Raw genomic sequence first — 13,107 nt, forward strand, 5'->3', positions numbered from 1 at the left:
TATGCTTTCTTTTAGATAAATGCGCAGGAGTGGAATGGCTGGCTCATATGTGTATGCTTAATTTTTAAAGACACCACCAAACTGTTTTCTAAAGTTGCAGGCTGGGCGCAGTGGCTCACGCCTGTAATCCCAGCACTTTGGAAGGCCAAGGCGGGCCTTGCCTGTAATCCCAGCACTTTGGGGAGTTCGAGACGAGCCCGACCAACATGGAGAAAACCCCTCTGTACTAAAAATACAAAATTAGGGGGGCGTAGTGGTGCCTGCCTGTAATCCCGGTTACTCAGGAGGCTGAGGCAGGAGAATCACTTGAACCCTGGAGGCAGAGGTTGCAGTGAGCCGAGATCGCGCCATTGCACTCCAGCCTGGGCAACAAGAGCGAAACTCCGTCTCTAAATAAATAAATAAAGTTGCAATATCATTTTACATTTCCACCGGCGGTATAGGAGTTCCATTTCCTTCATATCTTCAGCAACAGTTGGTATAGTCAGGCTTTTAAATTCTAACTAGGACCTTCAGCTGACAGAGTGCGGTGCCTGCAGCAGAGTGAGGCCAAGCACTCCTGCTGGCTCCCACAGCCAGGCCTCCTTGCTGGCCGCCAGGTAGGTCATCGCACGGGTCCAGGAGCCAGGCACGGGACCTGCCAGCCTCAGCCTCCAGGGCCTGGGCGGGCCGCCAGGTGAGCGCGCCCCAGAGCTCAAAATTCGTAGCTGGCTGCCCTGTGTCCACCCAGCGGACTACTGGCCATGGAGCCGCGCACAGGGGACGCCGCGGACCCTAGGGGCAGCAGAGGAGGTACAAGGATCAGAGGTGTTGGGGAAGGACAGGGCGAGTCGCCGCCACCTCTTCCCGCCTGTCTGCTCCACACCTTTTCCTTCTGACAGGTGGTAAACAGAGCGGCTCTGGCGCCTAAGTGGCGGTGGCAGGGGGAAGGGGCCCAGCGATGGAGGCTGGGCTCAAGGTCCCCCACCCACACGCACACCTGAGCGAAAGGGCCGCGCACCAGAGCAGGGGAGGGGGCTCTCAGAAGTCTCCAGGGACATGTGCAGATGTGCGGGGAGGGGTCTGTCCGTGGTCACAGGGGACACCTGGGCACTCAGGGTCTGTAGTGAACTGGGAGGAGGGGAACTGGGGTCCCCTGGGGACCTGTGGAGGGGACTCTGGAGGTACGTGGGCCATGGGGGAACAGGCCCTCTGAGGGAATTCATGGGGGTAGCAGGGGTTGCCTAGGATACTTAGAGGGAGAATTGGGGATTCCGGAGCTACGGGGTCAGGCCGTGTTCTCCCAGGATATCTGGGGAAACGGGGTCCCCTGAGATATCGTGGGCGAGGAGTTGGGCATCCAGGGTGATTGGGGGCAGTCGAGGACCTCAAGTGGTGTTCGGAGGAGTCCAGGACTGTTGCAGTCAAACAGCGATCTCCAGGAACACCGTGGGAGCAGGCGGGGGTGCACCAGCTACCCGCGATGGTAGGGGATCGCGTGAGAAGGGAGGGACAGCAGTGACCTCCGGAACTAACGAGGGAGTGGTCAGGGGTCGCCGGGTATCCTGAGGGCATTTCTAGGTCTTCGGGCGTCCGGAAGCGTGGGGTTGGCCGAGGCCGAGGGTCGGCGTTGACCTGTCCCCTCTCCCGCGCAGGCCGCGGCCCCTCCCGGCTCGCCGGCCCCAGCGCCCGGCAGCTCCTGGCGCGGCTGGACGCGCGCCCCCTGGCGGCGCGAGCTGCGGTCGATGTGGCGGCGCTGGTACGCAGGGCGGGCGCCACATTGCGCCTGCGCCGGAAGGAGGGTGCGTGACGGGCGCTGAGCCTCTGCTGGGGGAGGGTTCGGAGAGGAGCTGGGTTCAGAGGGGCAGGCCTGGGCGGTCAGCAACTACTGCCTGCCTTGGGTGGGGCCAAGGGGCGCGATTTGGGGGGCGGGGATAGGAGGGTGCTTCGAGTGGGAGGAGCCTTGGGGTTATTCTAGAATATTCCTTGAGGGTTATCACAGTAGGCAAGGGCTGCATTAGTTGAGAGTGCGGAGGTGGATCCCCGTTCTGGCCGGCGGGGCTTCGAGGGTCCTTTATGGGGAGGCGGGGCCTGGAGAGTTCTTGAGGGGTGGGGACGCAGCGAAGAGGCAGGTCTGAAATGTGAGTCACGGGGGTGGCGCCTGTTGTGCCATGGGGGCGGGGCTTGAGATGTCGGGAACGGGATGTGGGTTAGAGGCTAATTAGAGGGCTTGCTATGGAAGGTTCAGGAGCCGAATTTTGGAGTAGCATTCTCCAGGGTGGGCCGAATGGTGTTACTTGAGGGATGTGTTCTGCGTGTTGTTAGAGGGAGATAGGAAGGCCTGGAAGATTATTCACATGGCTGAGCCCAGGATTGTTTGTTAAGAAGGTGGGGTCAGAACAGTTATTTGTTTGGGCTGAGAGCCTTTAAGATTACTTGAGGGGATGGTGCGTAGTTAAATGGTGGGCCAGTTTGTATATGAGCTGCAGGGGCGAGGCAAGTAGATGGGGCTAGAATGTTAACTCAGGGAACAGGTCCTAGGTAGTTTCCATGGCATGTCCCCCGACAGCCCTCTCCACCGCTTTTATCCCCCAGTTGTTAGCGTGCTGGACTCTGCGGACATAGAGGTCACAGATAGTCGCCTGCCTCATGCCACTATTGTGGATCACCGGCGCCAGGTAACATCTTATCCTTCTATTGGAGGCAACCTGCCTCAGGGCAAACTATGTACACCAGTGTCCTTTATTCCAGCACCGTTGGTTAGAGACACGTAATGCGCCTCCCCAAGTGATCCAGGGTAAGGCACGTAGTGCTCCGAAGCCATCCCGGGCCTCTGGTCATTTCTCTGTGGAGCTGGTCCGCGGTTACGCAGGCTTTGGCCTCACCTTAGGTGGGGGCCGGGATGTTTCTGGGGACACTCCACTGGCCGTGCGCGGGCTGCTGAAGGATGGTCCAGCACAGCGCTGTGGTCGTTTGGAGGTGAGCCCTGAAGACTCTTCCATTGGTAGGTGCTATCCCTGCCTTTGTTTGGGTGCTCTCCTTTTGCTTTTCCAACACGACTGCGTTGCACTCTTCCAGGTCGGGGACCTTGTGCTCCACATCAACGGAGAGTCAACGCAGGGCCTCACCCATGCCCAGGCCGTGGATCGGATCCGAACTGGAGGCCCCCAGCTCCACCTGGTTCTTCGTCGGCCTCTGGAGACCCACCCTGGCAAGTCTCGAGGGGTGGGAGAGCCCCAAAAAGGAGTTGGTGGGTTTCCCAGGGGAGAGAAGTCAGAGATCAGTGAGGAGAAGAGAGAGGTTCACAGAGTGGAGAGGCTGAGATTCTGGGTGGGAAGGGTTTGGTGATCTCTTTGGGGAGGGTCTGCAAGAGGTCATGGTATTCTCAGAAGTAGGGGCAGGGAGGGGCATAGGGTCCCAGGATAGGAATAAAGCAGGGGCAGGGAGGGGTGTCAGTCCCAAGGATAGGAATTTCAGAGGGTGGGCTTTCCAGGTACTGGGGAGAGAGAAGGGAAGGGGTCTAGGATAAAAGCAAGTGTTTGGAAGGAAGGGTCTTAGTTCTCAGAGGGGAAGGCAGAATGGATCTTAGCGTTCTGATCCACTGGGGGGGGGGGGGAACTGGATGGGGATCCAGAGGGTAGGGGGTCTAGTTCTGAAAAACAAAGGGTTGGTGGTTTGGGAGTCAACGGAGGTGGGATGAGAGAGGAGAGAGCAAGGGATCCTAGATGAGAGGCGTTTGATTTCCTTTGGAGATTGTGGGAAATGATTTCTGAGGGGCATGTTCTGGATCCAGGAGGGGAGGGGTCTCGGGAAAGGAGGTGTCGGTGTTGTGAGGGGTGGTGCCGATCCCAGAAGGCCTCGAGGGGAGATTTCTCTAAGGGCCAGGGTCTCATCTCCCGCAGCCTTTGAGTTCTCCTGTCCACCCTCCGCCAAAGGCCCGGATTTCCCTTCCCTACTTCACCACCCAGTCTAATCCGTAGTCCCGTCATGGCTAGATCGCAGCCCAGATCCTGGAGGGCCGGAGGTAACGGGGTGTCGCAGCAGCAGCAGCACTTCCCCAGTTCAGCACCCTCCATCCCGGACGACGCTCAAGAAGACCCGGGGCAGCCCAGAGCCTAGTCCAGAGGCGGTCGCCGATGGCCCCACGGTTTCTCCTCCTGAGCGCTGCACTGAGGATCCCAACGACCAGATCCCGGGTTCCCCGGGGCCCTGGCTAGTGCCCAGCGAGGAACGGCTCTCGCGGGCCCTAGGGGTCCGGGGGACAGCGCAGCTCGCTCAGGAGATGGCAGCCGGAAGGCGGAGGCACTGAGCCTACCTCTGACGATGCGGGGCTCACTAGTTACCGCCCAACCTGGATCCGGCGCGTGTGGCCACCGGGCACTTGGCACTTCCCTGAGAGCTTCCACTTGGTCTGGTCCCCCCTCCCGCTGCGCAGTGGCTCTGCCCGCACTCCCCTTGCAGGGTCAGTGGTACGACCCTTCCAGCCCGGCTAGCCTGCGCTTCTGGTTCTGGGAGGGAGAGGTAATAAAATGGTTCGATCTGGTCTTGACTTGCCAGGCGCTCGAGGCGGGGTGGGGCTGCCCAGGCCACTCTGTAAAGGAGCAGGTGGGTTGATCCTGCTTCGAGTAATCGCTAACTAGCTTCATGCTGCTGCTTTCCTGCTTGCACATGGATCTTTGCTTCCGCTGGTCCTCAGCCTGGCGTGGTTTGTTTTTCTCTTCCCCGTCTCCTGCTCCTCTCCTTGTTCATCAATTTCACCTTTTTGGAGGTGTACAGGGTCTCACACACAAATTATTGTGCATGGCATGGAGAATGCAGAGGTGAGCCTGTCGTGGCGGGACTGCACCAATGTATCCACAGTCCTGTCTTGGAATCATCCAGACCCTCAACTGACGTCGGGATAGCAAGGCTAGAAGCCTAGAAGCAGGGCGGCTTCCTTCGCCAGGGACCTCTGGTCTCCCATTTCCGGCCTAGTCTGCCAGCTTTTGCTGGCACGTAGGCTACCACTCTCCGGGCATCGGCTGGGGCCCTGGATCCCCCTTTGGGGCGGAGCGGGGAAGGTGTGAGTCAGCGCCCCTGGGCGGGCCGGGCTAAAAAAGGTTATTAGAACCTTTGGGCCGTGCCCCCATTTTCCGTACATGGTGAAGAACTGCAGCCAGGCTTGTGTGCACTCGCCACATACTGGGCGTTCCCCGCACGGGAGAGGCTGAGAGTTTCCTTCACCCTGGGAACAGAGCCCCGCAGCCAGGGCTTATATGGCCAGCGGGACTCCAAATGGGGTAGCGCGAGGAAGGCACTGGCAGAGGACAGAAATGTCCAGTCACCTCCGCTGTCACCACATCCTGAGCACTCAGCCCCATCCCCCCCGCCAGGAGGGAAGCTGTGGTCTGACCGAATAGGCAACTTTCGCCCCTGTGGGGAGGGGACGGGGAAGGAAGAAATAATTTAAAGGATCCGAGTGCGAGAGTCCAGGTGGCCTTGGAGAGGAAAGAGGAACCGCGAAGACAAGCTGCGAGCTGAAGAGTGAAGAGGTGAACACTTGAGTGGTTAGAGCTGTAGATAGACATTGTGGGGAAGTGTGCCAGGGTGGCTTCCAGCTACCCCTGACTTAGAGCCTGGTGGAGATGTGGTTCTTCAGAAGTTAGCATAGGGCTCAAGAGCCCCAGTCCTATAAATACAGTCACACCCAAGAGACTAATAATAGTAACCCCGGCCACCATGTACTTAGTTTTATCCCTGCTACTGGCTCTATTGCAATATTTATTTTCATCTACAATAGTTGCACATCTACTCAACAATCCGAATATGTCCATTTCACAGAGGAGGAAAGTGAGGCCCAGGGAGTGCAGATAGCTTGAGAGAGGAGGATCAAAGCAAGATTTAATCAAGGCCTGATTCCCAAGTCTGTCCTCTTAATTTCACCTGCATTGAAACCCAACTGTATACATTGCACTGTGCTAGGTACTGTGGAGGTGCTGGAGGAACAAGACTTACAATTTGTCTTTGTGTAGCTGATGTATGTAATGAGGGTAGACAGATGTCAGACAAAAAAGACAAGAAAATGAATAACTAAAAAACCAGGTCAGTCGTGGTGGCTCACACCTGTAATCCCAGCACTTTGGGAGGCTAAGGCTGGTGGATCACAAGGTCAAGAGTTCAAGAGCAGCCTGGCCAAGATGGTGAAACACCATCTCTACTGAAAATACAAAAATTAGCCGGGTGTGGTGGCAGGTGCTTGTAATCCCAGCTACTCGGGAGGCTGAGGCAGAGAATTGCTTGAACCCAGGAGGTGGAGGTTGCAGTGAGTCAAGATCACGCCACTGCACCCCAGCCTGGGTGACAGAGCGAGAATCTGTCTCAAATAATAATAATAATAATAATAATAACCAGACATGGTGGTTTGTGCCTGTAATCCCAGTACTTTGGGAGGCTGAGGTGAGTGGATTGTTTGAGCCTACGAGTTTGATACCAGCCTGGGCAACGTAGAGAGACCTTGTCTCTACAAAAAGCTTAAAAATTATCTGGGAGTGGTGGCTCATGCCTGTAGTCCCAACTACTTGGGACTCTGAGGTGGGAGGATCACTTGAGCCCGGGAGGTCAAGGCTGCAGTGAGCCATTATTGCACCACTCCACTCTAGCTGGAATGGCAGTGAGACCTTATCTCAAAAAAAAAAAAAAAAAAAAAAAAAAAAAGGCCAGGCATGTGGCTCATGCCTGTAATCCCAACACTTTGGGAGGCTGAGGCAGGTGGATCACCTGAGGTTGGGAGTTCAAGACTAGCCTGACCAACATGGAGAAACCCCGTCTCTACTAAAAATACAAACTTAGCTGGGTGTGGTGGCGCATGCCTGTAATCCCAGCTACTCAGGAGCCTGAGACAGGAGAATCGCTTGAACCCGGGAGATGGAGGTTGTAGTGAGCTGAGATCATGCCATTGCACTCCAGCCTGGGCAACAAGAGCGAAACTCAGTCTCAAAATAAATAAATAAATAAATAAATAAATAAATAAATAAATAAATAAATTCAGAGAGAAGTGAGAGTCATGAAGCTATGAAGCTAGCAAAAGGAGGTTATATTGTGGGAGATGATGGTGGGCTTCTGGCCTCTGAAAACATAACTCTTGAGCTGGAACCTGAATGACTAGAAGCCAGGTATATGAAGCACTGAGCGAAGGGCATTGACAGCAGGGGGAATAGCAAGTGCAAAGGCGTTGAAGCGGAACCAGGTTTGTCGTTTCAGAAATTCAGACGTGTCCTCGCAGAGTTGGCAAGCACATACTTATCACTGGGAAAAGTATGTTTCATCCCTTCCACTATTCACTCACTCTTCAGGCAAGCGGGGCTGAAAGAGGGGAGCTCTTTCCTTAGTTTTGAGGGGCCTTGTGTTGGCAGAGAGAGCAGGCAGGCCCTTGGGTTGAATCCTCCCGGCCATCCAGTTATGATTCTCCCCCACATCAAATGAGATGAGAATAAAAACAACATCTAGTCTGGAGAGTGTGTCCCTCAGGGTAACTCTGGGATCCTGATTCCAGGAGACCAGATGCATGTCTTAAATGCAGAAATTAAGGCTGAGCTGGGGGAAATTACTTGCTCAAAATAACACACTTAGCCAGGTGCGGTGGTTCACACCTGTAATCTCAACACTTTGGGAGGCCAAGGCAGGAGGATTGCTTGAGATCAGGAGTTCAAGACCAGCCTGAGCAACATAGCGAGACCTTGTCTCTACTAAAAAATAAATACAAACAAAGTGTCTACAAATGTCACTTAGCCTTACACCCCAGGAGCCATCCATTCATCTTGCCAGTCCCCCAGAAATAAACTTTCCTATTCCTCATGTACAATTGTGCTGACTGGCCCCTCTCTTCAGAACCAGGAAACTGAAGGCCAACATTTAGGGCTAGGACTTCCTTGGGATTGCAGAACACAGAATCAGACCTTGGGCTCTCTGGGCTCTAACACTATTACAAAAAATGTTTTTTAAAATAGAGACAAGCTCTCACTACGTTGCCCAGGCTGGTCTCAAACTCCTGAGCTGAAGTGATTCTCCCACCTCGGTCTCCCAAAGTGCTAGGATTACAGGCATGAGCCACTGCTTCCGGCCTCGGGCTCTAACACTAGAAACAATGCTTGCCCTATTTCTGAGCAACTCAGTGCTCACCAATCCCTGTTCTCACACAGCCTTTACACTGGCAGGGTCTTATCCTCATCACTGCTCAGAGGTTTATTCCACTGTCCGCAATCCATTATCCAAAACTCTGGAGAACAAAAAGCTCTGGAAACTGGTGGTTTTCCCACAAGATAGACACTATTTGGTTGCAAAACCTGACCTGATCTAATGAGGAACAATTTTCTTTCTTTCTTTCTTTCTGTTTTTCCTTTTTTGGAGACAGGGTCTTACTCTGTTGCCCAGGCAGGAGTGCAGTGGTCTGATCATGTTTCACTGCAGCCTTGAACTCCCGGGCTCAAGCAACCCTCCCACCTCAGCCTCCCGAGTAGTTGGGATTACAAGCACGCGCCACAATGCCTGGGCTATTTTTTTTTTCTTTTTTTCTTCCTTTTTTTTTTTTTGAGATGGAGTCTTGCTCTGTCACCCAGGCTGGAGTGCAGTGGCGCAATCTCTGCTCACTATAACCTCCACCTCCCGGGTTCAAGCAATTCTCCTGCCTCAGCCTCCTGACTAGCTGGGATTATAGGCGCGCACCACCACACCCGGCTCATTTTTTGTGTGTTTTTAGTAGAGACGGGGTTTCACGATGTTGGTCAGGCTGGTCTCGAACTCCTGACCTCGTGATCTGCCTGCCTCGGCCTTCCAAAGTGCTGGGATTACAGGCGTGAGCCACCGTGCCCGGCTGCCTGGGCTAATTTTTAAAATTATTTGTAGAGACAGGGTCTCACTATGTTGCCAAGGTTGATCTCTAACTCCTGGGCTCAAGCGATCCTCCCGCCTGAGCCTCCCAGAGTGTTGGGATTACTGTCATGAGCCACTGTGCCCAGCGGAGGAACACTTTTCAATCCTTACCCAGTTATTGTGAACATTCATACCTTTTCTTGAAGACATACCATTTTGTTTCTTTGTTTTTGCTTTTTTTTTTTTTTTTTTTTTGAGACGGAGTTTCACTCTTGTTGCCCAGGCTGGAGTGCAATGGCGTGATCTTGGCTCACCGCAACCTCTGCCTCCCAGATTCAAGCGATTCTCCTGCCTCAGCCTTCCAAGTAGCTGGGATTACAAGCATGCATCACCATGTCCGGCTAATTTTTGTATTTTTAGTAGAAACGAGGTTTCTCCATGTTGGTCAGGCTGGTTTCGAACTCCCGACCTCAGGTGATCCACCCGCCTCAGCCTCCCAAAGTGTTGGGATTACAGGCGTGAGCCACGCGCCTGGCTTTTTTTTTTTTTTTTTTTTTTTTTTTTTTTTTTTTGTAAACGCGACAGCTCCAAACCCCGCTGAGAGTATATGCACGGGAAAACTTTCTGAAATCAAAAATATTCTGCATTCTGGCAACACACTGGGCCACAGGTCTTTCGGATTTAACTCTGCCTAGGCCGTTTTATTCAGTTAAGGAAACTGAGTCACTCCCTCCCAAAGCCAGATTCCCGCGGTTCTAAGCTGAAGCTGTCTCGGGTCCATTTGCATTCCAAAAAGGCGAGGGGTCCCTCTATTACTACTCCTGGTACCTGGAGCTGCCAAGTACCCTGGCGATGGGGCGCCTCGGGGGCTGTGCGCCGGGCTGGGAGTATCCTTGGCGGGCGGGGCGAGGGGGCTTCCGGGGCGGCAGCCACCTGGCCCGGCTCCGGCCCCGCCCGCGTCATCTCTGCGCGGTGATTCACTCCCTCCTTCGCCCCGGGGCCCCCTTCCCGGCCAGACGGCGGGCAAGACAGCTGGGTGTGCAGCGTCCTCGAAACCACGAGCAAGCGAGCAGATCCTCCGAGGCACCACGGACTCCAGCCCATGCCATGGCGGATTCTGAGCGCCTCTCTGCCCCTGGCTGCTGGGCCGCCTGCACCAACTTCTCGCGCACCCGAAAGGGAATCCTCCTGTTTGCTGAGATTGTGAGCGACCTGGGGCAGGCGCGTGGGCAAAAGCGGGATGGGGTGGCTGGACCACGCGGAACTGGATGGTCCGGGTGAGGCAGGCACTTGGCCGGGGCGCTCGGCAGTGGGGTGCAGGTGGGTGGGTTCACGGTGAAGGCCCGAAACCCGGGGCGCAGGGCGAGTCGGTGGGGTTTGGCGAAGGTTGTTGAGATCTGGTAGCCCCCGGGGTGAGGCAAGGAGCCTATAACGCATACGGAGGGCTACATGGGGGGAGCTGCGTTAACTCATCAGTGGACTCATCGAAGGGGTCCCAGGGTGCTGGGAAGTCGGGGCCTCCTGCGGCAGGGCGTGGCGCGGCCTGGACACAGGAGGGCGGGCTGGCAGCGCGCCCAGGGGCAGGGCCTGTTGGGGTGGGGCCCCCCCTCGCGCTAGTCCCGCGGTGTAGAGGGCCCCGCCCTTCGCCAGTTCTTCCTTGCCCTTCTGAGGCCGGGCGGGATGTCCTTAGGTTTTCGGGGTTTCCACCCTTCTCAAAGTGGGCGCCGCCTTTGAGTCACTTGTAAAAGGGGTGCGGCGCCTTTAAGGGAGTCCTGCCTCTCTGGTGTCACTCTCACCGCTTCCCAAAGGGGTTGCTGGGGGAACCGCGTGTTCAGCCCGGGTCAAGGCCACAAAGCCGGCGTCAGCGGGGCTCACAAAACACCTGGCAGCGCCACTCCCCTCAGGCTGCCCATATCCTAGAAGGGAAAAGGGGAGGAAACTGAGGCACCCAACTCTACTTCATACTTGCTGGGTGACCCTGGCCAAGCCATTAAACCTCTCTGCACCTCAGTTTTCTCATCTATAAATTAGAGAGAGTAATAATAGTACCCAGAACATTAGATTGTCGTGATGATTGAATTTGGAACACAGTGAGCACATAAAAAGTGTTTAGCTATTATTGCGTGTCATTTCCCCAGCGCTCATAGTCATTCGAGTACGGGACTCCTAATTTAAACCAATCTCCTCAGCCCTGGTTGCTGATTGAGGTCCCCTTTCCCATGTCACCCTTCCAGATATTATGTCTGGTGATCCTGATCTGCTTCAGTGCCTCCACACCAGGCTACTCCTCCTTGTCGGTGGTTGAGATGATCCTTGCTGCTATTTTCTTTGTTGTCTACATGTGTGACCTGCACACCAAGATACCATTCATCAACTGGCCTTGGAGTGTGAGAAGGGGTCCACAATGGCAAGGCCAGGGAGGGGTCTGGGCAGTTAGGATTGTCTGGGAACTGTGGATGCTGACTTCCCTCTTCTCCCTACACCTCACAGGATTTCTTCCGAACCCTCATAGCGGCAATCCTCTACCTGATCACCTCCATTGTTGTCCTTGTTGAGAGAGGAAACCACTCCAAAATCGTCGCAGGGGTAAAGGCCATGGGAGCAGCTCTGAAGCACAGAGAGAAGGGTTTGAGGAGCCAGGGGCCATTTCTGCCTTAGCTTCCAGCAGAAATCGTGTGGCCCACAGCAAGTCACACTTGTCCTCAGGGCATGGAGGGAAGTTTGGCACAGGACTTGCTTTTGCCTCCCAAGGTCTTCATTTGCTGTGAAGGGCAGTCCCTTGTCATTCACAAGGACCTTGGTGAGAAGTACAAACAGGTGGCCCCTTTGTCAACACACTGGACTACCATCTGCAAGAACTTTGTCCCAAATGTAGTAGGAATTGGGGCTGGGCGCAGTGGCTCATGCCTGTATTCCCAGCACTTTGGGAGGCTGAGGCTGAGGCAGGCAGATCACTTGAGGTCAGGAGTTCAAGACCAGCCTGGCCAACATGTTGAAACCCCGTCTCTACTAAAAATACAAAAATTAGCTGGGTGTGGTGGCAGGTGCCTGTAGTCCCAGCTACTCAGGAGGCTGAGGCAGGAGAATCACTTGAACCCAGGAGACAAAGCTTGCAGTGAGTCAAGATCATGTCACTGCACTCCAGCCTGGGTGACAGATGGGTGACAGAGTGCGACTGTGTCTTAAAAAAAAAAAGTATGAATTGAATTGTGCCCCCTACGTGTAAGGCCACAGTGTGGCCTCCCTGTGTTGAGGGGTATAGGAGGAGGGAGAGTGGGGTAGGATGCATTATCTTGGCCTTTCCCTGGGGTTCTTTGGCTTCCCAACCTGGGGCTTGAGTCCCGTCCTGTATGGGGCAGGTGCTGGAGGTGGTAGATGCAAGAAGATAAGAGACTGAGTAACCTGACTTCCTAATCTAACCCTCCTCACTCCTATCCTGTCCCCCAGGTACTGGGCCTAATCGCTACGTGCCTCTTTGGCTATGATGCCTATGTCACCTTCCCCTTTCGGCAGCCAAGACATACAGCAGCCCCCACTGGTAAGGGTGTGTGTGTGTTGGTTGGGGGTAAGGGGGTTGCTGAGAGGGCAGAGGAGAAAAAGAAAGGGATCTCTTAAAGGCATGAATGCCAACTCTGGTCCCGTATTGGTACTGATGGCTTTTGTACCAATAGGTACCATAAGCTTCAGTATTCTTGTGTGTAAAATGTTCACGGACTTTGGATCTTGTTTTTAAAAAATGGGCATATAGATTCAGCCAATGCTTTCTCTCTTTTCCTCACCTGCAGACCCCGCAGATGGCCCGGTGTAGGCGAGCTCCCTTCATTTCCCTCTGCAATCTGCAAATAACTCCTCCATTGAAATAACTCCTCCCCACCCCAACAACAATATTCCCAGCCAACCAACTCCCACCTCCTCATAGAGGTAAAAGTGCCTTAATTGGGAGACTTTTGTCTTCCAGCCTGCCAATCAACCCTCCTGGGTGTGGCCACCATACGCCTGTGCCTAGGTCCTCCTTCTGCAGGATCCAATAGGAGACACCAGTTCTGCCTGAACCATGCCCCCATCTAAGTCACAAAATGAGGGAAGGGGGGAGTTAGATTTCAGAGTCAAGTCCCCAGGTTGGGACCCACTCCAAATAATCTCCTCGGTGTGGGCGGTGGTTCTGTAGAGGGATAAATGAATAATAAACATTGTTAAAATATATGATAATGAATAAAGTAATCCTTTCATCAAATGTGGATAAATTTCAAGCATCAGGAGGGGGAAATGGAGTGGAAACAG

At 54.4% G+C, this 13,107-nt stretch overlaps 2 protein-coding genes across 9 annotated transcripts; both read left to right on the forward strand.

Annotated features, from left to right (window-relative positions):
* The first annotated feature begins 517 nt into the window (after nucleotides 1-517).
* Nucleotides 518-4,522, forward strand: MAGIX (MAGI family member, X-linked). 7 transcript variants are annotated; one of them, XM_077988759.1, is made up of 7 exons: nucleotides 521-792; nucleotides 1,635-1,781; nucleotides 2,575-2,657; nucleotides 2,731-2,776; nucleotides 2,870-2,958; nucleotides 3,058-3,190; nucleotides 3,975-4,522. In XM_077988759.1, exons 1-7 carry the CDS (start codon nucleotides 744-746, stop codon nucleotides 4,286-4,288), a joined length of 861 nt encoding a protein of 286 aa, XP_077844885.1. In that variant the 5' UTR covers nucleotides 521-743; the 3' UTR covers nucleotides 4,289-4,522. The 7 variants fall into 7 exon arrangements, with proteins under 7 accessions (XP_014982881.2, XP_077844885.1, XP_077844883.1 ...); XM_015127395.3 differs by having other exon boundaries at nucleotides 518-792; nucleotides 2,731-2,958; XM_077988757.1 differs by having other exon boundaries at nucleotides 522-792; nucleotides 2,731-2,958; nucleotides 3,058-3,229; nucleotides 3,960-4,522.
* PLP2 (proteolipid protein 2) lies at nucleotides 3,975-13,060 on the forward strand. 2 transcript variants are annotated; one of them, XM_077987964.1, is made up of 6 exons: nucleotides 3,975-5,510; nucleotides 9,843-10,029; nucleotides 11,061-11,213; nucleotides 11,317-11,412; nucleotides 12,274-12,364; nucleotides 12,612-13,060. In XM_077987964.1, the coding sequence occupies exons 2-6, from the start codon at nucleotides 9,934-9,936 to the stop codon at nucleotides 12,632-12,634; spliced, it is 459 nt and encodes a 152-aa protein (XP_077844090.1). In that variant the 5' UTR covers nucleotides 3,975-5,510; nucleotides 9,843-9,933; the 3' UTR covers nucleotides 12,635-13,060. The 2 variants fall into 2 exon arrangements, with proteins under 2 accessions (XP_077844090.1, NP_001252795.1); NM_001265866.1 differs by lacking the exon at nucleotides 3,975-5,510 and having other exon boundaries at nucleotides 9,820-10,029; nucleotides 12,612-12,993.
* The last annotated feature ends 47 nt before the right edge of the window (nucleotides 13,061-13,107 follow it).

This window comes from Macaca mulatta, chromosome X (assembly GCF_049350105.2).
Source record: "Macaca mulatta isolate MMU2019108-1 chromosome X, T2T-MMU8v2.0, whole genome shotgun sequence".
NCBI lineage: Eukaryota > Metazoa > Chordata > Mammalia > Primates > Cercopithecidae > Macaca > Macaca mulatta.